A 27263-nucleotide genomic window follows, 5' to 3' on the forward strand; every position below is an offset into this window, starting at 1 on the left:
TTCCATTTCATTCCATGCCAATATCAATCACAATTGCAGTGGATTCTTGGCTCATGTTGTTTAGTACCAGAACTGGCAGCCAAGTCAATAGATGAACTGCTACCCTGGAAAAGACTTTTAAGCCTAATGCTAAATAAGATTATCACTAAATAATATATTACAAATACATTTTTATTTCTCAAATCAGTCTATAAATAGAAGAACATACATCGACCATTTGAATGTCTTCCGGGAGAGGGCCAGGATGGTTCGGACCATTAGCAAGGTTTCGATTTTGATGATCTACACAAAGATTTTGCCTCAAGTGGCTGTGCATTTTTTTTCTTTGTTTTCTATGGGAAGAACAATAAATACAGTAAGCTTTACACAGTGATAGGCAACATTAATTTACAATAAATTCAACATTACAATGAAAGTATTTTTATGAACTTTGTTTCTTTGGGAAAAAAATACAAAGTATCACATTTTACAATAATGGAAAAAATAACTTTAAATGTCTTTTAGCAATTGCAAAGTACAGTTAATGCAAGGTGTAAAGACTTACTTGGTTTTGCAATATGCCACTACACACACAATTCCAACTACAAGAAGTGCAACACAAATGCCAGTAATAGTCAAGACTCTCTTTTGATATAATTCCTCAGCTTCTGTTGACAGAAACACAGGGTACAAGAGGATTAAACATCTTATTCTAAATAAATCACCAATTTATTTCGTTATCAGATGCATTTGAATAGCCTTCTCTGGAGCAATTCTCATCTTAATTCCAAATGCAGAAATACATTTGCAAATACAATAACGTGTATTGTACAAAATAGCTAGCAATAAGCTGAAGTAAATTCCCAGCAGAGTCACAATTAATATTCTTGAACACACCAAGGACAGTCTGCAGGCCTCATATTAAACCCAAAACAAAGTGCCCAAAATATGTGGTAAAATTAAAATGACACCATATGAAGTTAATACTCTTCAACTATTAAAGGAGGAAAAGTTATTCTGAATGATAGTTACATTGGTTTGAACTTTCTTATTTTCAGAATTGCAGTCGTTAAATGAAACATATTTTCTGTGACCTAGCAATTAGAGAGGCTGAAAACTGACATTAGGCAGACTTGACTGCCAGTTTCAGCAATGAAAGTATAAAAGTAAAAAAGACAACAAAAAATGGGAGACAGAAAAAGCATTTTAGTACAAATATCTAGTAATGGGGGGAGCGGGGAGAGAGAGAAATGAGGAAGTCAACAGCCTGGCATAGCATGCTTGTTACTGAAGAAGAGAATGGCGACACTGAGGGAAGAAAGATTAAAGCAAACTGTGAAGGGATGCTTCAGACTAAAAAATAAGTGGTGTCCTGTCAATGCTTGGGAGTTGGAGTTCATTTTTGCGATTAGTAATTAGAATTTCAGCAGCACTCATTTTGCTGAAGGTGAGAGAAATTGTTATTAACCTTTTGCTATAATCCATTTGTATTTAAAATTAGCAAACATTAAATGACAGCAATGACATATTCTTCCATAACTAAGGACTAACCAAAGTACACAAATGGATCTTAAAATCCGAGAATAATTGCACAATTTCACCTTGGATAAAAACGAACGTTAACAAAGTAACATTTGGAACAAATTTAGGATACTGTTTAGTTTCTCTTGATAAATAAGCTTAATTTACTTTATCTTGGATTTTTTTTTTCGCTGGGCCCATTTCTAATTTTTAAACTTTGTGACATAAAGTTGTTTATATTAGGCAACTTCAGCAGAAACATAAAGGCCTGCAGCCTTGCTTGATTTACTGTTAAATCGACTTTGCTATAAACCAAGATTGGAGTTCAAAGAACAGGTCTTCCAGTCTAAATACCAGCTTCACATATTGAGAAGCTAACAGAAGACACAAGTTTATACACATCTGGAGCTAACATGAAATTTATACGTCAAACAATTAAGCAGAAGTTTTATGCTGTCTAGTTGCAGCAGTTATAAATCTGGCATGAGTTTTGCTGGGCCAGCTGCAGCTCATCTCTAGTCAAAAAGAGTGCTGCTATAGAAAAGCTTTGCTTATCTGTAGCTCAATGTCATCATTAGATACTGGACTCCTTTATTTTGGTAATGGATGGATTAGTACCACTAGCCAGCTGCAGTCAGATCATCCCTTCAAAGCAAAAGAAGTTGCTAGAAATCCAAGGCAGCCTTTTAAATTTGCAGATTAAAATGAATGGTTTTTCCATACCCATAAATTCAAATCCAAGATGCTCTGCCAATACAGAAAGTTCACAAAAAAGAAAGAAAAAAGGAGAACAGTTTCAGAGAAGAATATTTAAAACATACCAAAAAGTATACATGTCATGTGGTTAGCTTGAACTTTGGTACAGAAATATGGCAGGTGTAACAATTAAATGGTGTTCAGGAATGTGTTTCCATCTTGGATACAGGGCACTACTGTTACAGGCAAAAGTTTTACACATGCAGAACAAGACAGAAATGGGTGGAATACAGTTAGCTGCAAATGATTGCTTTCTCCTGTACAATTCTAAGGATCAATGCTGTGAAAGACCTAAGGTGACTATTTAACAGATGGTTATGACTTCAGATAAATTTACCTAAACTGTAAAAAGATTGTTTGCAAATGGACTAATGTTAACTATACTATATTAAAAGGGATTGAAAACACTTAATTTCAAGTGTATTTAGTTTTATATATTTATTTCACAAAAATAAAAATTAATCCTCATTATTGCAGGCAGTGTTGATATGTAGAAGAAAACAAAATAAATTTTATTATGTAATTACACTTGCACTTTTTATAGTTTTCCTTTGTCAATTATCTCACCTGTCCTCTGTTTCTAAAGGGGCTATTGTCTGGTTAGTATTGAATTCTGTAAATCCCAACTGCCCAATAATATACCCTGCCTATTATTGATACCTAAACCTCAAATCTGACTGTGGTCAAGCTACTATTAAAGTATCACTGCTGATACTATCATTGCTAGCCCTTAATATTCATTTTTCTGGCCACCAGCAAAGAACAGAAAGCATGTCCACCTTTGCTATTATTAGAGCTACTGAAGTCAGTTGCTTTTCAACCATGCTTTGATGGCACCAATATTTCAGCTGAAGCTGAGGACTGATCGGTGGAACTTTCTGAGTGCTATGTTTCTTGATGGTTAAATTCTATCTGGGAAATCTGGATTGTTTAAAGTTATGTTGTCGTATAGAGTAAATAATTTCCTCTGAGATGTACGCTAGATTATAAAATATTATATTATGACATGCACACCAAAATCACTAAGAACATGCAGGTTTATGTAATAGTAGTTACTTTGATAGCTATGAAAATGTTTGTTAAAATCCCTTTCTCACATGCGTCAGCTGTTGCATCAATGGAATTGTTGTGAAATCTCTGAAACCTTATCATGTAATCTGAAGAACCCACACATAATTTCTGCCATTCTGCCAGCCCCTCCTGCTTCTAATTGTTAGTTATATAATTATTGTACAAACAAATGAACAGAACACATTTAACATTGTAATATTTGGATTATCATTCCATTACGTACCTACAAAATGTCTGGAATTTATGTTTTGAATAATCTTACTTGGGATGAATGTCAAAATATCCCTTGCCCTTCAATAACAGTGATTCAAGCACCCCTAAATAACTGAAACAGGGAATCAAGAGGGCTAAAAGGCACCTTGAAATGCACTTTGTGTGTAGGATTATGGAAAACCCCAAGGCAATTTATACATAAATTCATAAGAAAAGTGGAGATAGGAAATGGGAAAGACCATTCAAGGGCAAAGGAGATAATTTATCCCTGGAGCTGGAGAAGTCGGGAGTATCTTAAATCAGTATACACCAGGAGAAGGGCATGAAGGATAGTGAGGTTAAGGGTATGCTGATAGTCTAGGGCATCTTGATATCAGGATTGAGGAGGTTTGGGGTTTTTAGAACAGTTAAAGTGGGTAAATCTCCAGGGCTTGATGGGATCTGCATTAGCTTATTGAGGAAGGCAAAGGTGGAGGCTGCTAGGGACTTGACAAAGATCTTTATGTCCACAGGTGAGGTCCCAGAGAACTAAAGAATGGCAAATGTTGTTCCTAATCTCCTATTAGAAAATGAGACAGGGCAGGTGTCAGAAGTTTGTGTCAGGAAACACTGTATCTGATGATCATAATGCCATTAGATTCAATGTAATTATGGAAAAGGATAGGTCTAGCCCTTGACCTGATATTAGAAATTAGAAAAAGGCCAATTTTGATGGCATCAGGAAAGGTCTGGCAAGTGTGGACTGTGAAAGGTTGCTTGCTGACAAAGGTGCACTTGATAAGTAGGAGGCACTCAAAAATGACATTTTGAGAGTACAGAGTTCGTATGTTCCCGTCAGAATAAAAGACAAAGTAACTGGTTTATGGAACACTGGTTTTCGAGAGATATTGAGGCCCTGCTTAAGAAAAAGGAGGTGCCTAGCAGGTAGAGGCATATAGGAACAAATGTACCTGAGGTATATAAAAAATTCAAGAGAACGCTTAAGAAGGAAATCAGAAGGGCTAAAAGAAAGCATGAGGTTGCTCTAGCAGACAAGGTGAAGGAGAATCCAAAGAACTTCTACAGATACGCTAAGAGCAAAGAATAGCAAGTGAGAAAATTGGAAGATCAGAATGGTAATCTATCCATGGAGCTGAAAGCGATGGGAAGTTCTGAAATGGAGTTTTTGCATCTCTATTTATTTGGGAGAGAAAGAATCTAGTACACAGAGTCTGTAGGCAAAGCAGCAGCAAGGTCATGGACCCTATTCAAACTACAGAGAAAGAAATGCTTGCTGTCATGAGGTACATGAGGGTTGATACATCCCATGGGCCTGACAAGGTGTTCCCTCAGACCCCATGGGAGGCAAGTGCAGAAATTACAGGGGCCCTAGCAGAGATATTTAAAACATCCTTAGCTGTGGGTGTGGTGCTGGTGGGTCAGGGAATAGCTAATGTTATTCTGCTGTTTTAGAAAGGCTCGAAAAATAAGCTAGGAATTTATTGGCCAGTGAGCCAGACATCAGTAGTGGCAAAGTTATTGAAAGGCATTCTAAGGGCCTGAATATTTAAGTATTTGGATAGACAAGGACTGATTAAGGATAGGCAACATGGCTTTGTGCGTGGTAGGTCATATCTAACCAAACGTATTGGGTTTTACAAGGAAATTACCAGCAGAATTGATGAAGGCGAGGTAATGGATGTTGTCTACATGTTCTTTAGCAAGGACCTTTGACAAGGTCCTGCATGGGAGGCTGGTCAAGAAGATTCAGTCAATTGGTATTCAAGATGAGAGGTGAATTGAATTGGACATTGGCTTCGCAGGAGATGCCAGAGTGTGGTAGGAGATGGTTGCCTCTCCGACTGGAGGCCAGCGACTCCTGGTGTATCACAGGAATCGGAGTTGGGTCCATTGGTGTTTGTCATCTATATCAACAATCTGGATGACAATATGGTAAACTGGATCTGAAAATTTGCAGATGACACCAACATTGGGGGGGTAGTGGACAGTGAGGAAGGCTATCAAAGCTTGCAGTGGGATCTGGACCAGCTGGAAAAATAGGCTGAAAAGTGGCAGAAGGAATTTAATGCAGGCAGGTCTGAGATGTTGCACTTTGGGATGACAAACCAAGGTAGGACTTGCACAGTAAGTGGCAGGGCACTGAGGAATCCAGTAGAACAGAAGGATTTGGGAATACAGATCCATAGTAATTCCTTGAGTGTATCATCACAGTTAGACAGGGTTTTATAGAAAGCTTCTGGCACTTTGGCCTTCATAAGTCAATGTGTTCAGTACAGGAGATGGGATGACATGTTGAAATTGAGTAAGATGTTGGTGAGGCTTAATTTGGAGTTTTGTGTGAAGTTCTGGTTCCCGACCTACAGGGATGATGTAAATAAAACTGAAAGAATGTAGAGAAAATTTACAAGGACGTTGCTGGGTCTGGAGGACTTGAGTTATAAGGGAAGTTTGAATAGGTCAGGACTTTTATCCTTGAATGTAGAAGATAAGGGGAGATTTGATAGAGATATACAAAATAATGAGGGGTACAGATAAGGTAAATGTAAGCAGGATTTTTCTTCTAATGTTGGGTGACAGCATGGAATGAGTTGCCAGCACAAATGGTGGATATGGGTTTCATTTCAACATTTAAGTGGTAGGTATATGGATGGGGGACAGGCTATGATCTGGGTGCACGTCGATGGGACTAAGGAGATCAAAGGTACAACATGAACTAGGTTGATGTGTGGATGATTACAAAACTCAATACATTCTCCAAATAATACATATGGAGAGAATAAGTTTGAGGAAAGACACTTCTGATTTACAAGAAGACATCAGTCTGATTCACTAGCTAGTAAATCACCATGGGTTTTTTTGGAACTTAAGTTTTTGATTAAGGTTATATAGATGTACTGTATGTGTTCCTATACATAAAAATATAATCTTGATAGACTACAGTTAGGGTGTAGTTACTTAGTTGCACAGTTAATATTGGCAGTTGTATATCTGGGCAAAGGAATTTCTGCTTCTGAGAGATTCAATTGTGTTGCATTTTAAGGCACATTGCAGTTAAATTTTGTGTAAAAAAAAAAGTCCCATTTTATGCATGTTTCATAATACAGCTTTTGCTTGAAATATTTGTGTATGTAACTAGCATGGCCCTGTGCAGAGCCATGACACAATCAACGATAAGCATCTTCCAAGTGAAATTGATCTGTGTCCATGTGCTTTCACTCTGCGTGGGCCACATCCAGAAAAAGTACAAATGAGAACAGCTGGGACAAACCTGTGATATTTGCAAATACATATTGGATTAATTCCATTAAATGAGTGTTTGTTCCAAGTATTAATTTGTCCATCAGCAAACATTGTGTTGTCTATCTGGAGTGGAATTATAGGAAAGTAACCTAGATGCTTGTCCAATTTAGTGCTGGTGATAGGGACTCCAAATTACATGATTACTAAGTCAGTCTGTCCCTGTCTCACTAAGCCTGGTATCCTAACCACTATAGCAACTGAAGGAACCAGCTGTAATACCCTTGAGTACATCCTTTGAAGGGCAACTCTACCTTAATAGAGGAAATACAACCACTGTTTTAATAATATGTAAATGAAAGTCCCACGTTGACATCCAAGGTTACCACATTTGAATGTACTACTGATTACACACTTCATCAGTAGCAGTCCATAACGAGAGTTCTTATGTCCAGTATTATTATTTCAACATAGCTGATAATCCTCCATGCTAAATCTTGGCAAAAGCCTATGGTTAGGATCTTCCTCCATGACTTCATTTTTTAGTCAGTGTTCAAAAGTCTCTCTCCAAGGAAGTCTGAACCAATGGAATGGTCCAAAGCCTCATTAATTGTGGCCAAACAGAAGTAGGGCTTAGCACAGAGTAACTGAAAGAAGCATTCCTATCAAAATGATTAAAGGATATGGATATTTTGTTTTCCTTGAAATAACCTCTTCTGCAAAGATTGTAAGCTTTCTATTTTTCCCAAATTGCAAGAATTAAGGAATGATAAGTGTTAAGACTTGATAAATTGCACTTATGTAGCTTTCCTGCATCCACATACGAAATTGCAAAGGCTATTGCAAGCTATTGTGTATTACTTTAATCCTTTAATATCAGCCTTCCAGATACCCTTGTTTGTCCTACTTTTTAATACAGTGTTTCTCCACCACCAACCTGCCCTCCAGCTCTCCAAAGCCAACCTAGCAGCTCTGACCAAGGTGAAGATGTTTGTGTAAGAGGTTGCTGATGGCTGAGACAGATGACCACAACTAGTAGAGCTTCAGCTTGGGTTAGCTCATTGACTTGAATACAGAATTAAAGTGGGGGGAGCACAAATTCTTTCATCCTAAGAGGTGAAAGAAGTTCTGTGCAGTCCTTCCTCAAAGAAAGACAACAGCTTGCCCAGTATTGGTGGAAAGTGTGGTGGTTCAAATTGTTGCTGATTTCACAAATGACCATAGGTATGTAATGTAAACCCAAAAAGAGAAAATCTGCAGAGTCAGTCCTGCAGAAGAGTTTTGGTCCGAAATGTCGACTATGCTTTTTCCCATAGATGCTGCCTGGCCTTCTGAGTTCCTCCAGCATTTGGGGTATGTAATGTATATAAATTTTTCTTAGTCATCGTGACCAGATGTGTAACATCAATATTTATCCCTCAGGCCAGCAATTTTGATGATATTTCAATTCAGCTATTGGGTTCCTGAGCATTTTGGGTACTCAATCATTTTCAATGAAGTGCAGTATCCACTTCTGGGCTTCACTGATGTTGTCTTTGTCAATGCTTGCCAAGGTGCCTGGCAACTTCTGGTAGTGGCGGAACTTGGTCCTCATTTCTTCTTTACAGCTTGTGGGCATGCAGGTTAGTTTCCGTCAGTGCACAGGATTCATAGAATCTCTTGGGCTCAATGTGTTATCATGTGCAAGTGGCATCTTCTAAAATTTGAAATTCTTGTGCAATATTTACACATGAAAATGGTACATTACTGGTGATACAACAAAGATGGTGCACCGTTTCAGTGCAAGTTCACTTCTAGGTCAAGACCTTAAAAATGGCAAAATGAATTAACTCTATGTAGTTTGTTCTAATTATCATGTATCCTCCAAACCATGGGATTTTATATATGCATTTTATATTTGCAAGCAATTGTGTTCTTAATTATTAATATCTATCTGTATTTCCAATGGGAAATACAGATGTTTTATAGCCTCCACCTTGAGGATGCAGTTAGGTTACCTGATGCTCACTCTCCATGCAAACTATGAGCCACATCTTGAAAATCACACCTCTTCACTGCTACTGAACAGTAAACTAAGAACCTTGGCATAGGGATGTAAAGAGTTATGTTGGTATCAGTTAATAAATATTAAAAATACCAACAATATATAAGAAATGGCAGGAAATTATAAGAGTTCTCTCAATTGACTACAATAACTTTAAAGAGCTCAACTTTCTTATATAAATTTCATATAAAGCTATCTTGATACTATTTCTTTAGGATAATTAGATTTGAGTCATATGTGATCCAATTGTAACTTATAGTTGATGATAATTATGTTTGTTATCAAAAACAAAGCTTTCAAAATAAATCTAGGCTTGGTCTGAAAATCAAGTATCCAGGGGAAATTCACCTCAATTATCCTTCCCAAAGAAGAATTGAAACTTGCAGGTTATTTTTGAAATGAGTCTGCTCACCCGGCAGATGGTGGGCAAAATGAGACTACCACCTGATGATGAAACAAACAATTTTCGTGTCCAGCCTTCAAAAGAGTAAAAATGACAAGCTGTCAGTGCTATACAACTGCTGACAGACAGCCTGCTGTTCCAGGGGCACAGGCAATCTGAAGACAATTTAATGGATGAGGGACAGCTGATCAGATGAAGAAAGTTTTATTTTGAGACACGGGAGAAGCATCCACATTGTTCTTGCACTGAAAAATTTCTACTACTTGGATGAATTCTGCCTTTTGCCAAGCAGTTTTCACTGACTTTGTTAAAGGATGCTTGCTTAACTGCTAACCCACATAGAGCACCAAATTTTGTGCATCAACATTAAAGTTACATATATTGCCATGAAATAAAATGCAGTCATGTTCCAAATGGACAGGCAATGTGCTTCTTCAAATTACTGCCCAAGTGGCAAAGCCATTAATTTGATTTACAAGATGAATGATTATTATTTAATGAAGGCAGATAGGTTTGAAGAATGGTGTGTAGATTAATCTATTAGGTCCATTAATAGGTATGATGAATGAAAACTTAGTATTTGAATGCAGATATAAATTTCCCAGAGCAGATTTTAACAAAAATCATACCTGTTGGCTGTAAATTAATAGTTTGAGGCTTGTAAGAGTTAAAGCACTGTTTGTTTTTCCCACGTTTGGAGATACGAAGTGGTAAACCACAAAATAAGTATAAGATTAATTGGTTTTCATGTAGAATGGTTGTGTCTAGTTGTATTTTTTTAAGCAAAGCTTGTTAAATTACAGGATGACTGCAGTTTGATTCTAGTGAATAATTTTAAAAAAAGCTTGACAGGAAATCGGGTCAGAAGGATAACTTTTAGACCAACATATGCATATTCAATGTTGGTTAAGGTTTTCACAACATAAAATTAGCATCTATGTAATATACATAACGAAACAAATAAGCAGATGAGTTGGTCTTTCTTGATGTTTTTCCGATAACATTCTGAACATTCTGCGTAGGCCGGTTTTAATGATGCAGCGAAACATGAGTTTTTAGACCATTTGTATTGTCGCCTTGCAATGGGGTTAATTGACTCCAGATAAGATCAAAAGGGCATCTTATGTGTGATTTACACCCTATCCTGAAAATGTTTATTGAGTAAATCTGTTCAGAATTTGACCAACTCAGCCAGCCATAGTGTTATTAATCCACTCTTCGTTCAGGGTACTGAAGTCTCCCAGCCAGGGTACTTCTTAATGCTATCCTGTGCCAGTGTATTCAACTGATCTTAAGATGACAATTTTCAGAGGATAATGGAAACATCCAAGCAGCTTGTTGTTATATCACTATACCTTTTTGTATTTTCATTTATTTTAAAGGCTTGCTGGCTATTTCAGCTGGTTTGGAGTGGAAATATGGGTGTATATCTTCTTAGACTACGGTGCTGAGATGTGTCTGCATATGCAATCAAAAAGTCAGAATTTGCTGATGGATTTGAAAGGCTGACAGGTGTTCACATCCCATTGATGGGGATAGTAAAAACGATTCAGAGACAAATGAGAAGGCAAATTACTTCCTTAATTATTTTGCTTTTTGCTTAGTTATATATTTAAGTGCCTTAGTTAACTGTCCTAAAAAGTTTAATTTTTAAGAATTCTTTACCTCAATGTTAATTTTTAATGCCCCTAATTGATTGAAACATTTAAAATTATGGAGGTCATTTATAATTTTTATAGCTAGCTGTCTGTGATGTTTTGGAGAAACAGAGCCTCATCACATTCTGAGGCCAGTTCTGCTAACTCAGGTTTATGGGGCAGGGCACTGTGAGTGACCTCCCTGTCTGGACTGGGTAAGTAAGGGCATGGAACAACCGTGAACAATGCTAGGGAGCCAGGCCAGCAAGATCTTGTATAAAGAGTTTATTGATATATGCAGAATTAATTCCTGAACCAGCTTCTGTCTTGGTTATTGTTAATGTTTGGAAACTTTCTGGGGCCTTCACACTCTCAAAGCTTGACTCTAGTTCCTGACTGTGTCTCATTCATACCAACTGATGGAATTTAGTTACGTTAAACAGGTTACAGAACTTGCCAATGTGACTAAAACACTCAATGTGAATTGAAATGTCATAGAAAAATTCTCTAAGTTTCAAATATATGAGATTCAATTCACATAACCCAATTTTAAAATATCACTTAGCATGCCAAAACTAATTTAAATACAAATTTTGATTGCATTTCTTTCCAGTAAACTATATTTAACTAAATGTATGTTTACATTGTCATGTGGTTTCCATCATTTAATCGCAAGAGTTGGAAGGGATGCTGTCTACATACAATTGGTCAGCTAGTGATGGTATATGAAATGAGAATGCGTGTCATTGTGGGCACATCAAGTTAACACTCAGGGTAAGAAGAAAGTAATTATGCATAGTGAAGAGGAACTTATAGTCTCTTCTCAGTCTCAGTAATAGTAGAAGAAAGGTCAGTAGTATTGATTGAGGTAAGGGTAGTGTTCTAGAAAGACAGGTAACCAAAGGTAATGATGTTAGTGTAAGAGCAGGCTAGGAGTTAAAAGGAGGAATGATGAAGATAAAAGGCAACGCGAATGAGTGGTGACCTCTGACAGCATTATCAAGTCATGGTGTCATGCAGGACGAAAACAGGCCTTTCCGCCCACCACCTCCATGGCAACCAACTATCCAGCACCCATTTACAATCATCACATTTTATCCTCCTCACATTACCAACAACTCCTCCACCCTCCAGCAATACTCAGCTATCCTCTGAGCAATTTATATTGGCCAATTAATCTACATATCCTTAGGATATGTGAGGAAGATGGAGCACCTGGAGAGTTACGAGGAGAATGTGCAACTTCACACAGAATGCACTAGAGGTTAGAAGTGAACCTGGGCTACTGCATTCACGAGGCTGCAGATTTCCTAGCCATGCCATTGTGCTGCCAGACATTTGTTTGAAGGTGTGCTTAGCTCTGAATGATGAAAGCTTTAAGTTTTTAAGTGAGCATTGGTAAGTCTTTGAATTAAAATAGGAATTAGATTTTTATCTTTCAAATTAAAATTATTTGCTTTAATCAAAGACTTTTTTCCCCATTGTAACCGAAGCAATAAATTAGATGTGATACTGCATTTGGAACTAAACTCAGGAAGAAACAAATATAAATGACCAAATATTCAACTAGAATGGTAATTTATTAGCTCTTTCTTATTTATTTTAAAGTACTCCGCTTCATTCTGCCTTCATTAGAATGTGCATTTTCATACTTCATACAATATAGTTGTCTTTAAATATATCTTCATAGAATTTCACTTTATCAACATCTAAACATTAAATTACAATCACAACTTAGTTTTACAGAGATCAGATTTCTGTTCTTGTGAAGACATCTTTTAGCAGAAGTGAATGGATTATTCATATAAGAATTTATAGCATCAGGAAAATAGATCTTTAAGTATTGTACAATCAATAATGGCTTTTCTTTTCCTCTGCCTTGAATGAAACCTCTGTCATATTGGGCAAGTACACCCACAATATTTCTGCTTGGTTTACTGAATGACGATAGGAAGCTGGTTTCACAAACAAATTCAGATAAACATAAACACAACATAAACCATTTGCAAACTTGTTTTTGCATAAAATAAATAACTGAAGCAGAACTGCATGCAAATGTCATAGAAAAAATACTTCTTTCAATTTTGAACTAACAATTTATTAGTGACGTTTTGATTTTATTGATCATGTACAGAATAGACATTTACCTATATTTTGCAGCCGTCTGGACCTAATAAGTTTTAGATGCCTGCTAAGGTGCAAGTAAAACTGTAAAGGATTTGGCAAAGATTACTTTTTTCTTCCAAACAACTTGATGTAATCATACAATTGATTGAAAAGCATGACAGAGCTTTGTCATGATTTATCATCATTAATGATCTTTTTTTTAATGTACGCTAACCTCGACTTAATAGTTTTCCAAATATTTTTCAATAAATATACTAGTCACTTCATAAAGCTGTGCCTCACAGATAGTACTACTCTTTTGTCAAAACTAGTGTGCTACTATAGGAATAGGTAAAACTAGCCATTTTTTGTATTGGCCGTGACAATTTGTATCACTTGCACTTCTGTTTAATTACATAAATAGTTAAGTGTGCAAATTGAGCCTTACTGTATTCACATGAGTTATGCACAATAACTATGGTTAACCTGACCAAATAATACAGTCAACGAAAATCATGTAATCTTTGACCTGATTAATTAGCATTTGAGAATTTCAGATTTACTTACATCCCAGAGTAGTATCTATTGAAATGCTATTCTTGCTATATATAATCATTTGTGTCATTTAAAAATAAACAAACTAAAAGTAATTTGTCAAATATGATATCTCAATTTATACTTGACTGAATTTTCTTTCAGGTTATGTGGTCCTAGCATCCCAATTTCACTTGCTTCTTCTACTCTTAGGAAGTATAAGGTCAATAGTTTTTGAACAGTTTTTAAAGATTGCGATACAGGAAAGGACAGGTAACAGCATTGTTAATAGAGAGCAGCAGCAGAAAAGCATGCTATGATTTAGCAATAGCATGCTTTAGTTAAAGAAGAGAAGAAATAGACGTACTGTAGAAACTGGCCATTACGTAGTGTTGGCAGCGATCACCTGTAAATTCATTTGGACACCTGACAACAAAAACAAAAACCATAGAGAAAGAAAGAAGAGAGAAAGGATTTAACATTAGGATAATCAAGGACACACATCCGATAAACATTGGTGAGACCACTGGATCAATCAACAGCATATGTAAAGCTTTCAACAGAATCTAGCCTATTTAACCTAGTTGCTTTCATATGATACCTCCATAAAAATTCATAACTCCAGTGGTGTCACCAAGGATACCTAGAAGTAGTGCAACACTTCCTTACATAACATACTTAGATCGGGTTTATATGTTCTCAAGGGCTCAGACTCCAAACATCTTTGTCCGAAGAATCCAGGTTGGCATCTGGGGGAGGAAAAGGGGACAAATCACAAAACAAATGTAGGCAAATGCTAGGTTGAAGTTGCAAAATAACTTCATTCCCCTGTGAATCATTCATGCCATCAATGAGAATGCAAAGAAGCTGCAAATAGCATGTTATCACTATTCCTTTTAATAGTTCCAGTGAAGGCAGGAACTCTGAGGAAAAATTAGAAATCCAATAATAAGTACAAGACATTATATTTATTAAAATTCAGTAAAATTAGTTTGAGTAATTTGGAATAAATAGTTTTGTTTAGTGGTTCAGTACAATTTAAAACTGCACTATATACTTCTGAGGATTGTAGTATAGTCAAAACTATAAAACCTGAAATAATTCAAATTGCAAAGACAGGTTACCATGAAAGTGATGTTGATTCACAAAATGATAAATTCTTAAATGAAGTTGTCATGTCAACAGATGCTGAAAATATAAATTGTCTGGTACGCCGAATGTTTGTATAAATTTAAGGTACAACTGTAATAATGTAATATACAAGGTAATTAGTCAGTGGCTGCAGATTTTTTGTAATGATAGTCATTTCATAATAACCAACTACATGCAATGAATTCAAAAGGAACATGCTCTCATTTAAAAGCTTCTTGGAAAATGACTCTGAGTTACTTCTTTAGCTATATTAAGGAAAATTAAATTAGGATGTGGGACCTGAGATTTCACAATACTATTTTCCCTTCCTGTATATTCAAGGCAATAATCTATGTATAGAGTGCAGTTCTGTTTTGAAAAACTTATTAATCCTTCTTTTCATTTGATTGGAAGGAAACTTTACAAACACAAAATATTTCACCACAATGCAATAAAACTATCAATTAAATCTGAAGAGATGGTGACATGGGGGAAGCTTTCAGAAATAATTACTTTTGAGAAAATTATTATTTTAATAATTAGAGGGAATTTGATAAAGTAGCTGACAGTGTTCGTGAGGTCAGATATAAGTTTTCAAAAGCTTGATAAGGGAGAACATTTTAAGATATTTAACAAAATTCTAATTCCTGGAATATAAAGGATATTGGGAATAAGGATAGAGCATCGACTAGGGGATAAATTATAAAATTTTGCAACTGATTTTTACTTGGATTAGAAAAGAAGTGTACAGACGTTTTCCTCCAAGCTTCCAACTAACAAAGCTCAGAGAATTTTGATGACTGCAAATGATAGAGAACATTGAAGTGAAATAATAAAGAAAACTGAGAGTGATAGACTTAGGTATAAACCGATAAATTTGACAGAAGAAATTCTAGCAGAAAAGCCCATGATTGTACATTTTGTTAGAAAGGAGGAAGTGAGGCAGGCAAAATGATACAACTTTAAAGGGTACTTAAGGACAAGAAGCCTTAATACTTGTAAGCGAATCTTCCACCGTACAAATAGGCTAAGAAAGCAGTTCATAAAACAATGTGGTTTTGTGTTTTATATTCAGAAGCAGAAAAAGCAGAAAATTGTGTTAAATATATATAATCTGTCAAGTGAGCACCAGTTGGATTATGTTCATTCTTATCTAATTTAAGAAAGCTTTAAAATGTTGGAGAGAAAAAATAGATTTTCTTAGATCCAGTTATGAGGGATAACTGTTGTGTGATCAGACTATTAAATTGTTGTTGTTTAAAAGGATACAATAGAGATGATTAACTTAAAATTTAGAAGGCTGAATAGTTGATCATAGGAAGCCAGTAATTTAAGCTGAAGAATTAAAGTTGACATGGGAAAAACTGTTTTTAGGGGTTAGAATTGGAAGGAATTTTCTGAAAGGATAATTGAAGGTTATTCAAGAGGGAATTTCATGTCAGCAGGTAATTGAAAACATTGTTACAATTAATGAGAAACATCTTTGAATCTTTTAAGACTATCATTTCCATACATCTGTAACTACAAATTTAAGTATGATTAGATGTAACTATATAAGTCAACACAGCAACTTTAGCAGTTACAGGGCTCGTTAAGTGGAGTACAATTCAAAAGACTGCTTCAGTCCAAGTTGTGCGCTCTTTCATTTGTTTCAAATTTATCTTAAATATTCATTTTTATCACACACACATCTTTGAGCATGAAATTTAGTGTCTGCTTCTTTCACATTTCCAAGTAAGACATTTATCATCTAAACTATTAAAAATAGCTGTAACAAAATTTTTTTTAATATTCTGATGGTAGTATGGTTAAAATTCTCCAAATGCATCTTCTAAAAACAATCAAAATGAGACATGATCCGTATTATGTTGAGAGTATTATTTAAATACTCTCATAAAATGAGTTGATGTGGTACACAAAAATAAAGTTTACCTGTATGCCCTTTTATATACGGAAGAGCAATGTTACCAATAAACAGTGGAATTAGGAAGTATATAGTCACAATTAAAACTGCTGAAAAAAGAACCACAGTGGCCAAATTATCATAAATACAGCTGTATCTAGTCAGAATGGAAAGGATCAGAGGTAAAACCACCTAAAAGAAGCTGGTCCTACCTGTTCCTGATGTCAGTAGTGAAGCACATTACAAAATTGTTAATTGCAGCAAAGTTGCAGATGAAGAAGTGTGGCAGCCAGGACAAAGGTTATTTGATCATCAGAGAAAGAAAGTATGATACATAATATATACATGAATTGAAGAATGTGGAGCTTTTGAAGGAGCATTAAAGAGTCTGGAAAGCCAAAATAAAAGTACAATTTATGAAAGCTGAAAAACCAAAAACTGGAAATCTGAAATAAAATCAGAGTGCTGGAAATACACAGCAGGTCAGGCAGCATCTGTGGAGAGAGAGCCAGAATTGACAGAAGTTAATGTTTCAGTCACTAACCTTTCACCTGATGCTGCCTGGGCAGCTATATATTTCCAGCTCTTTCTGCTTCTATTGTAATTTATGATCAATGCTAATCCCAAAGTTTGCTGAGATAACTGGACACTGTTTAATGTGTTATATGCTGTTCTCTGCAAAGTTTGCAGGAAAATATTTATTTCCAAATTGAAGATGAACATGAATTGAGTTATTAAAATAGCCCTTTGCAATTATCCTACTAATGCAGAAGCTCTAACTTAAAAAAATATTTAACGCAGATTGTTGGAGCTTGTGGACAATTATTAAATTATTCTGTCACTGAGTGTGATATGTGCCTTTCTCTCTGATTTACTACTTAAATTCCCAATCTCAGTATTATGTAAGGTGACAAGTAGTAGAATGGTAATTCAGCAGAGTGACTTAGAGAATGGGCCAGTCACATCCAGTGAAAGAGTTATGCTATTGGAGAGTGTAAAATATAAAAGTATATTCTGTGAACAGTTGACTAGCACATGTTCAGAAGAATCTAGTGGAAAATATCCACATCTTGGCAGGAAAGTGGCTTTCTGTGAGAGGATGTATGTGGGTTTTATCCCTGAATCATCTGCTGTAACTTTGAAACAAACCCTTTAAAATTTGAAAAATTACTTCTCTGATGTTCCTGTTCAAATTATGGAAGGATATTAATTGAATCTATGCTTGTGATGGTCATTTGATGACTGATCCAAAAGAAATTCAAAGTATTAGGATATGCCCTGATTTGTTTTAAATGAGTGAAAAGTGATGTGGCTTGATTGACTAACTAAACCCATCTGAGATGAGGGATAAACGATAATACTGTGTATCAACCCACAGGACCGGGGCTGCAAGCGACTTTGGAAAAGGTGTTGCAGATACAGTTGGACGGAGATTTGGGCAGTTTCTTCACAGTAGAGCTCAGTGAGATAGCAGGAGGATCTCATTATGGAAGCTTTCACTCGGCACTGTATTGGCACTTTGAGCAGAACTCAGCACCAGCAAAGGAGGAAAGTCCAAAAGGAAAGAAGTGGTGATGAAATAAAACAAAGAGAGATTTAAGAAATGTAAATTTGAGTTTCAGAATGCATTCTTTATCAAAGGAAATTATTAGCTCCCTTTATAAGATTGTTTAATTTTTGAAGAATGAGTTGGTTTCACCAAATCAGGAAAGCTCATCAACACCTTTACCTTCTGAGGAGGATGAAGAGAGCTGGACTATGCACATCTATACTTAAAGTTCTTCTACAGATACATAGTAGAGAGCATCCTAACCTGCTGCATCACTGCATGACACGGAAATTGCACTGCAGTGGACAGGAAGGCTCTACAACAGGTAGTCAAAACTGCCCAACACATCCGTGGCACCAGTACACCCACCATCAAGGACATATATATACAGAAAAGTGTCGGAAACCGTGACATCTTAAAGGATCCCACCGACCCTGCTCATGGACTGCTTGTCCCACTCCCATCAGGGAGGAGGTTACGTAGCATCCACAACAGGACCACTGGACTCAAAACTGTTACTTTCTCCAAGCAGTAAGGCTGATCAACACCTCCACCCACTAACCCAGCCCTCCACACCCTTCACCACCACTAATTTATCATTTCCTGTCAGTCACCTGATGTACAGACACTCCTGTGGCCTAACATCACTTAATGGACATACAATCACTCTATGGATAGAAGATGTCTTATGTATTTATATTTATTTTGGATTTTTTTGTTATTATGTTCCTTATTGTGTTTTTGTGCTGTATCATATCCAGAGTAAATATTATATAGTTCTCTTTCATATTTGAGGACTGGAGATAACTAAAATAATTTTGAATCTTGAATTTTAAAACACCATGCTCCAACAATCTAATAAGCCAGTTCTTCATATTGACTGGTGACTAGATTTATGTCACAACCTGATTGTTTATTAGCTCATACTGTGATTAATGGCTAGTGAAATTATTGCAACTCAGTGATCTGGTTCTATTTTCAACTCTGATGCTGTTGAGGGCAGGGCAGGACAAGAGCTAAACCAATTGGAAGTGACACAAAGACTTGTTCATCAATCACATTATTGATGAGAATTTATCTCTGTGAGGCAGACGGTTCCATTGCTCATCTTTGCAAGACTTGGCATGAATTTTATCTTAAAGCTTTATTCCTTCAGACAGAGCATGTCTTCCCAATCCAGCACTTCAGGTGGATTAATTGAACAGCCTGATTAATCAATCAAACTGATTGTCAGACTGGCTAGACAAACCTAATCTGATTGTTATTTACATAGGCAAACAGGAAAGAACAGGAGGCATTTAGTATATCTGATCATCCATGTTCATGGTTGCCAATATTTCATTTGATTTATCTTTTGAAACTGATTAATTACTAAGACACATTATTTAAAGATACAGATACAGTAGAACATGTGTCCAGTATCTTGGCAGGTCAGTAACGTGAAAGCAACACACAGAATGATATCATGATTGGTTATGTTAGTCATGATGTGATCAGTTTATACTTGTTCTGTCATTATCCCCAGATCAGACCCAGACACACATGCTTGGTAACTCGGTAGTCAGAGCAATAACCTTTGAAAAACACACATTAGTTGGGCAGCACAGAGAACACTTCAGCCCTATTAGCTCGCAAGTTAGTATTAAATGCTTTTAACCAAGACATACACTCGTACAGTAACATTATTTCTTTAGAAATAATTACAATTTATATCTTCAATTTTTGCATCACACAGCAATTTCTGGATGGCTTATTTGTGGATTTTATGCAGTTAAGCACATTTATCTGCTCTCACTCCCAACATAGAATAACATGAATATTTCTACAGTTTTTTTTTTCACTTTCAGTTTCACGTACAGTAAAACGAATCATAAATAAGGTTAAGTCTATTATAACTTCATGGGATCTTGCAAAATCTGCACTGATCGGTATACCACTGATTTATCATGTAAATGCTTTCAATATTTCATATTGAAACATGTTATTGTTTTGTTTGACAAATCTTACTTTTATATTGCAGGTATGACCTCGGCAGAATAAGCTTGATATTCCACCATTTACACCTCTACAATAGAGCTAAGTTTCCTCTCAACAAGGTAATACTGGCACTTGTTACGTATGTTATTGGCTTTTGTGGGGGAGAAAAAAGCCAGCTTTGTAGTGAAAAGTAAGTTGTACCATCTCATGGCAACACAATGCATCAGATTATGTTGCTTGTGTTGTTACTGCTAGCTATATACCAAAAGAGGATCCCCAGAAGATGTGGCAGTTATAGAACCATGTTTTAAAACCAATCATTTCCTTTTCCCTTAGTCGTAAAGTAATCCATCAAAGGTATTTTCTGATCACTGTTAGGTGAGTGAGGCACACATGCTATTAAAGTGTTGGATTCTTGGCTAGTTGGATCTCAGTTTAAATCTGAATCTTTACTTTTAATTTTTCTGCTCTTTATCAAAACAATAGATGGGGAGGCTGTGGAAAGTTTGCACATAACTTATGGGATGAAAATAAGGCCACGGTTATCGGTCTTCTCCTCACTGATGCCAAATCACCAGCCCCTTTCACAGATTTGCTGCACAAGCCCCAAGCTCAAGTGCTCCTGCTTTATCGAGCGATGGAAGCTGTCAGCAATAACAGCATACAGTAGGTACTGGAATTCATACGTTACGCAGAACAGAAACAAGCCCTTGGTTGTCCATGCCAACCAAGATGAACATCTATGCTAATCTTACCTGCCTGTGTTTGACCAATATCTCTCAAACATTTCCTATCCATATTCGTATCAGGTGCAAAACATCTAATGCATGCGTTGAAGGTGAGGGCAAAAAGTTTGTAGTTGTGCGGGGCAAGTATTTTTTTACATAACACAGAGTGCTGGAGGTAGGCTGAAAAGGAGCTCTTAGATAGACACATAAATATGCAAAGAATAAGAGTGATATGGACCATGAGCAGGCACAAGTTATTTGTTCAACTTGGCATCATCTTAATTAGTTGAACACAAGGTCATGGGCTGAAGTAGCTGTACTGTGCTGAGCTGTTCCACAGTATGATCTAAAAATACATGGCTGTATTTTGTTTTATGTTGCTCTAGAAAAATGAAAATACAGTATAGAAGTAATTGCTACAGGACATAGTTTTGTAGAGTCAATGAAAATGAGTGCTTGGTTGTTTTATTTTGGAATGAGTTAGTGCTTTCCTGTGGAAGCTACCATTTGAAGAAGATGTAGCACGCACAAAATGCTGCAGGAACTTAGCAGGTCAGGCAATATCTATGGAAATGCATAAACAGTCAATGTTTCAGGTCGAGATCCTTCTTCAGGACTACAAAGGAAGGGGGAAAACAGCAGAATAAAAAGGTGGGGGAGGGAAAGGAGGACCCACTTTGGGGACCCCTTTGTTGGCCACTTCCACTCTATCTGCCACATTTTCCAGTGGCCAACCATTTTCTTTCCTATTCCAACATGTTGGTCCATGGCCTCCTCTTCTGTCACGATGAGGACCCTCTGAGCGTGAAGGAGCAACACCTCATATTCGTTCTAGGTAGACTCCAACCTGATGGCATGAACATCGATTTCTCCTTCCAGTAATTCTTTTCCCCTCTCTGTTCCCTCTTCTTCTCTTACCCACTCTGGCCTCTTGCCTCTTCTCCTCATCTGTCTGCCTATCACTTTCCCTGGTGGCCTCTCCTTCTTCTGTTTCTCCCATGGTCCACTCTCCTCTCCTATCAGAAACCTTCTCCAGAGCTTTATCTTTCCTACCCACCTGGCTTCGCCTATCACCTTCTAGCTAGTCCTCCTTCCCATCCTCCACCTTTTTATTTTGGTGTCCCCACCCCACCCCTTTCTTTCCAGTCCTGAAGAAGGGTCTCAGCCTGAAACGTTGCCTATTTATTCATTTCCATAGTTGCTGTTTGGCCTGCTGAGTTCCTCCAGCAGGTTGAGTGTGTTACTCTGGATTTCCAGCATCTGCAGAACTTCTTGTGTATTTGAAGAAGATCATATTTGCAAGAGAGACAGGGAAATGAGGCCAAACCACTTCACTGGAGTGCCTCTATTTGTTGTATCATTGGGAAGTAGTGTCGAATATCGACAGGCTGAGGTAGTTCTGTGTATAATCAATGGCACCTTCATTGGGATTAGTACTGGGGGGAAGTGGGGGCTACTGAGTAACCATTTTAAAAAGCAGCATTTATCTCCATGGCTATACTCATTGGTGGAAATGGCAGATCTTTTTGAAACTGAAATTGAACTCAAAGTTTCCTTGCCTGTTTTTGTCTATCAATGTATTTTCTTTAGTTAGAAAGGGAGCATTATGCTGATGTTTGTTTAAACATCGCATCTCTAAATAGCAGCTATTTAGTACATTATTTCTGAAATCATCAAATCAGTTTCATAAAAAAATCAATTATAGTGAATATTCCAGGATTTTATAAACCATTGTTCAGTGACTGTAGAGCAGGTAGACATTTTATTGCTATGCAGAAGGAGTAAGAATTTATAGCTCAGTATACTTCAAAAAGCGGAAAGCCAGATAACTGAGTGTGTAGAAAAGGGAGCTGATGTTAGATACCCACCTAACAGTGTGCCAATAATGGAAAGATAATAAAAGCCAGTTACAATCATAAATGAAAACATTCCTTGATTTCTTTTTAAACTAGATTCGTTTATCCCCATTTTTTTGTGAATGAAGTAGATTGTAGTTGCTGCTTGAGGTGAGGATTCTCTGACAGGACATGGCCCACAAGGTAGCCTGCTGCTTGCCTTCTTCATCAAACTGTCAGAGCTTTATCACAATTGTCTCATCTTTCAGGCTTGTTTCTCACTTCTATTTTACTGTATCAATTTAATCATCCTTTACATTCCAAATCTTTCTCTATCACACCAGCGTTTCTTGTATTTTCTCTTCCATTGCCCTGCACGTAATTGAGTATTTATTCTCTCTGGGTCTTTTGAGAAGCTGACTGAAGGTCAGTGGACTGATACATTAAACCACTGTTCACAATGTTGCCTCATCTGCTGTATTTTCTCTTTTTATTCCAGAACCTAAAGTAATTTTATTGGATTTTTAAATATCATAATTAACACAAATTATTATTATTTTGCCTCGTCCTATCAAATAATGCAATTGGACCATACCCCACCCATCCATGAACTGTACTTATTCAAACTTCTCTTACATTTTGAAATTAAACCCACATCCACCAGTTGCACTCTCAGCTTAATCCACACTGGAAACACCCTCTGAGTGAATAAATTCCCACTCATGTTCCCCTTAAACAGTTCTCCCTTCACCCTTAACCAATGACCCCAAGTTCTAGTCTCACCCTACTTTAGTGGAAAAAGCCTTGCATTTATTTTATATGTACCACTCAAAATTTCATACACCTCTATCAAATCTCCTCTCATTCTCCTGTACTCTAAGGAATAAAGTTCTAACCTACTCAACCTGTCCCTGTAAGTCCGGGCCTCATGTCCCAGCAATATCCTTGTAAATTTTCTCTGTACTCTATCAATCTTATTGATATCTTTCCTGTAGATAGGTGGTCACAAATGCACAGTACACCAAAATAGGCCTCACCAATATCTTACACAATTCAACATAACATTCCAGCTCCTATACTCAGTACTTCAATTTAAGAATGATAATGTGCCAAAAGCTCTCTTTACGAGCCTATCTTCCTGTCACCCCACTTTAAAGGAATTCCCAGATCTCACTGTTTTACCATACTTTTCAGTGCCTATTGCCCACTGTGGAAATCCTACCCTGGTTCGTCCTTTCAATCTGCAACACCTCACACTTGTCTGCGTTAACTTCCATCTGCATTTTCCACCTATTTTTCCAGCTGGTCCAAATGCAGCTGCAACCTTTGATAGCCTTGCTCACTGTCCGCTACGCTCCCCGTCAAATTTGCTGATCCAGTTTACCACATTATCAGCCAGATCGTTGATAACAACAATGAACCCAGCACCGATTCCTGCGGCACACCATTAGTCACAGCCCTCCTATCAGCGAGACAACCATCTACTACCACACTCTGGCTTCTCCCATAAAGCCAGTGCTGAATCCAATTAACTACCTCATCCTAAATGTCAAATGGTTATTCATCAACCCTCTTTCTCTGCCTTAATTTTTCCTCACATTTAATGATTTGAAGCTAGGGTATCACACCTACTGCATGCTATCCAAGGGAGAAAGTACTTTAACCTTCCTACTGTTATGATCAACCAACAATATCCGATTGCCAATTTAGCACATTTATATTGATTGCACTGTCCAGTCTGTTTTTACCAGTACACTTCAAGGGCTTATTTTTTCTTCTCACAGAATCTAATGCCCATTTATTATACATTATTCTGGTAAAGACTTGAACAGTTTTTCTTAAAAGTATGAGGTAGATCTTATCCAAACATAATGGCATAGAATTTGTTTCCAGAGTAGTTCCAATTCTCTTAGTCAAGAAAGGTCAATAAATCTCACTCTTCTGCACTAGCTCTAAGGTACAAGCAAGTCCAGAATTTCCAAGTGACGTATAGTGAAATACTTGCTACATTGCTAGACTTCCAGTAAAATCCAATGCCAGAGTCCAGGTAGCTGGGATTAGGCTCATATTGGGAAAATCTCTTGTCAAACCTTGCAAAAACACCTGAGGCCACCATTGATTTCAATGGGGATTCTAGGCCTGCAGATTATGAAGCAAAGGGAAAAGTAACACTTCCTTTTAAAAAGTATATAGATTAGATTAATATTTCCAAATGGTTTTGCTTTTGAAACTGTTTAAATTTGAAATGAAGGATTAAAAATATTTAATCTATAGTAGGTGCTGTTCTAGCTTCTGTAGCAGGGCATGGAAAAATTTGGTCAGTAGGACAGGTCCACCATTAACCCACCCAATGTTGGCTTCTCCCAACATCCAAACATAGGAGACTGAATCCTAATCTATTCTTTGCTTCCATCACTATCTTCATAAATTGCTGCAGATCAGACAAAATCTATACTCTATTCTTTGATCTGATGGTATGTTTCCAAAATAGATTAGTTAAGACATTCCAAAATTATTTTCATGTACAAAATACAATGAGCTGGTCAATAAAGGTTCTATAAATGCTCATTGTGATCAACTATTTGTAGAAAATGCTATTATTATGAACCACATCTGTAGTTAATTCATTTGTATTGAGGAAGCTTTACAACCTAGGGATTACAAAGAAATGATCTTTCATCCTTGTGTAAATGCCAGAACTACGCAGTTATAATGTTTCAGATTGGTAAAATGTCCTGCAGGGAATTTAGCTTCGAAAATACTATATTAATGTGAGTTAAAGGCTATTGGAGTGGGAAATGTTAAGACATCCCCATGAATGAACTTGTTTGAGAATTTTCCCCTTGTTCTTGAATAATAATAAATAAGCAATTTGGAATCATTTTTATGTCAGATAAAAATAAATCCTCAGCAGTTTGGACAAAATGATTCATTAACTATTTTCCTGGGAAACCTTGTATTTCAAAGTCAAAGATGTAACTGTAGATAAGGAACAGCTTGTCTTTTTCTTGTAAAGAGGGTGAAGATTCATATAGCAGGAATGTAGTGCCTGAATATGGCAGTTCAAAGCTTCCAGTCCCTACTGGCATCATCTACATTATCTGACTTTTTGGACTCATGCTGTCTTCATAGTGAATAAGCCATTTGGAGTGAGTTATTGCTTGTTAAAATTTATATTCTCTTTATTGAAAATTTCTCAAGGAATTAGCCAAAATGCCACATTGAATACTGTAAAACCTAAGTACCCTCTGCATAATATGGAATCAAGTGTTTTATTTACGCAATATGTGCATACAGATATTATGCCAGGAGTCCTGAAGATGATTATTTTGTAACATTTTAAAGGATAGATCGATTTTACTGCAACCAAAACTGCCTGGACATGGGTACCATGAAGATATTCACTATCTTCAGCTGAAGCACTGTGTCTAGTTTCAGTTGTATTTCAGCTTGCCAATTTTCAAACAAAATTATCGAACAATGACAAAGTTAACACTATAATTTCATCTGTGTCTTTATATTTCTCTAAGATCAACTGTGAAACTGCATTATGCTTGTACAATCCGATTATTAAAATGACACCTTTGTTCATCACCTTCAGTACTCAAAAGGCAAATCAATTTCAGCATTGTCAAATAAAACACACTTAATCTCAATAGAAATACTGAACAATATCCTCCTATTATAGCATAGAAAAATGCACTCACTTACTTGCAAGAAAGTTCATTAATACCATCAATGTAATAACACACTCCGCCATTAACACAATAGGATTTGTCTGACTCATTGCATCTTCGAGCGTGACCAGATTCAGGTGAGAGCGTAGTAGTAGCAGCAGCTGCAACATAAAATGGACAAGTTCAGAATTCCTGGCTCATAAAATAAGTTGGTCATATTTCATAGAATTATAAATTGAACACAAGAAGACTATTCAGCCTATCTGTACTTGTCCTGAGGCAGCGAAAGATGTACATAAACTCCCTGACTTCCATAATGTGTTGAACTATGTCCATAATGCTCTGCGGTTTCTCCTGGTCTTGGGCAGAGCATATTGCTGTGATGTATCCGGACAAGATATGAAGCTTGTATTGGCCACGTTTTATTGAGATTAAAGCTGGCATGGTCAATTTGTACATAGTGTCAGACAGCACCATTAGGTAGCAAGTTTAACACCACACCTTTCATATGTTAAAGACAAAAATTATATCTTCCATGTTGAGATATCCACTAAGATGAGAATCTTGCTATCAATTCGTTTCACTGAGCATCTTCCAGGCTCACTTCAAATAACTGTTATGCATTGGAAAAACTCTTTACAGCTTGCTCCATAAAACATTGCAAACTTCTTTTATTTTATGTAGCCAGGTGCACTGAGTTTGGTCTATGCCTCAGTGATCAGTGTGCATTAATGTGTTATCCATACATGACATGAAGCCCATGCCAGCCTGCAACGTCATCAATGTCCTGCCATCAAGATTGAAGAATTGTGTACCCCACCCTACTGCACAACACTGCTTCTCTACCCAACACTTCCCCTCAATTTTAAGGTAAATTCTTTTATGTTTGACCGCACTCCCTGTGATCAGCTCAGTGAAGCTGTGGCAGTTGTAAGCTTCTTGTTGTAATGTACAAAACTTGA

General features: G+C 36.7%; 1 protein-coding gene across 1 annotated transcript in view; it reads right to left on the minus strand.

Moving 5' to 3' along the window:
- The window catches only part of LOC140200834 (pro-neuregulin-2, membrane-bound isoform-like), a 137939-nt gene that overhangs the window by 17287 nt on the left and 93389 nt on the right, over positions 1-27263 (minus strand). Inside the window, exons 4-7 of the mRNA XM_072264464.1 lie at positions 26336-26462; positions 14180-14250; positions 545-647; positions 209-332 (exon numbers count right to left, since the gene is read on the minus strand). Coding sequence (XP_072120565.1) covers positions 209-332; positions 545-647; positions 14180-14250; positions 26336-26462 — 425 coding nt within the window. The remainder of the gene's footprint in view (positions 1-208; positions 333-544; positions 648-14179; positions 14251-26335; positions 26463-27263) is intronic.

The sequence above is a fragment of the Mobula birostris genome, chromosome 7 (genome assembly GCF_030028105.1).
Source record: "Mobula birostris isolate sMobBir1 chromosome 7, sMobBir1.hap1, whole genome shotgun sequence".
NCBI lineage: Eukaryota > Metazoa > Chordata > Chondrichthyes > Myliobatiformes > Myliobatidae > Mobula > Mobula birostris.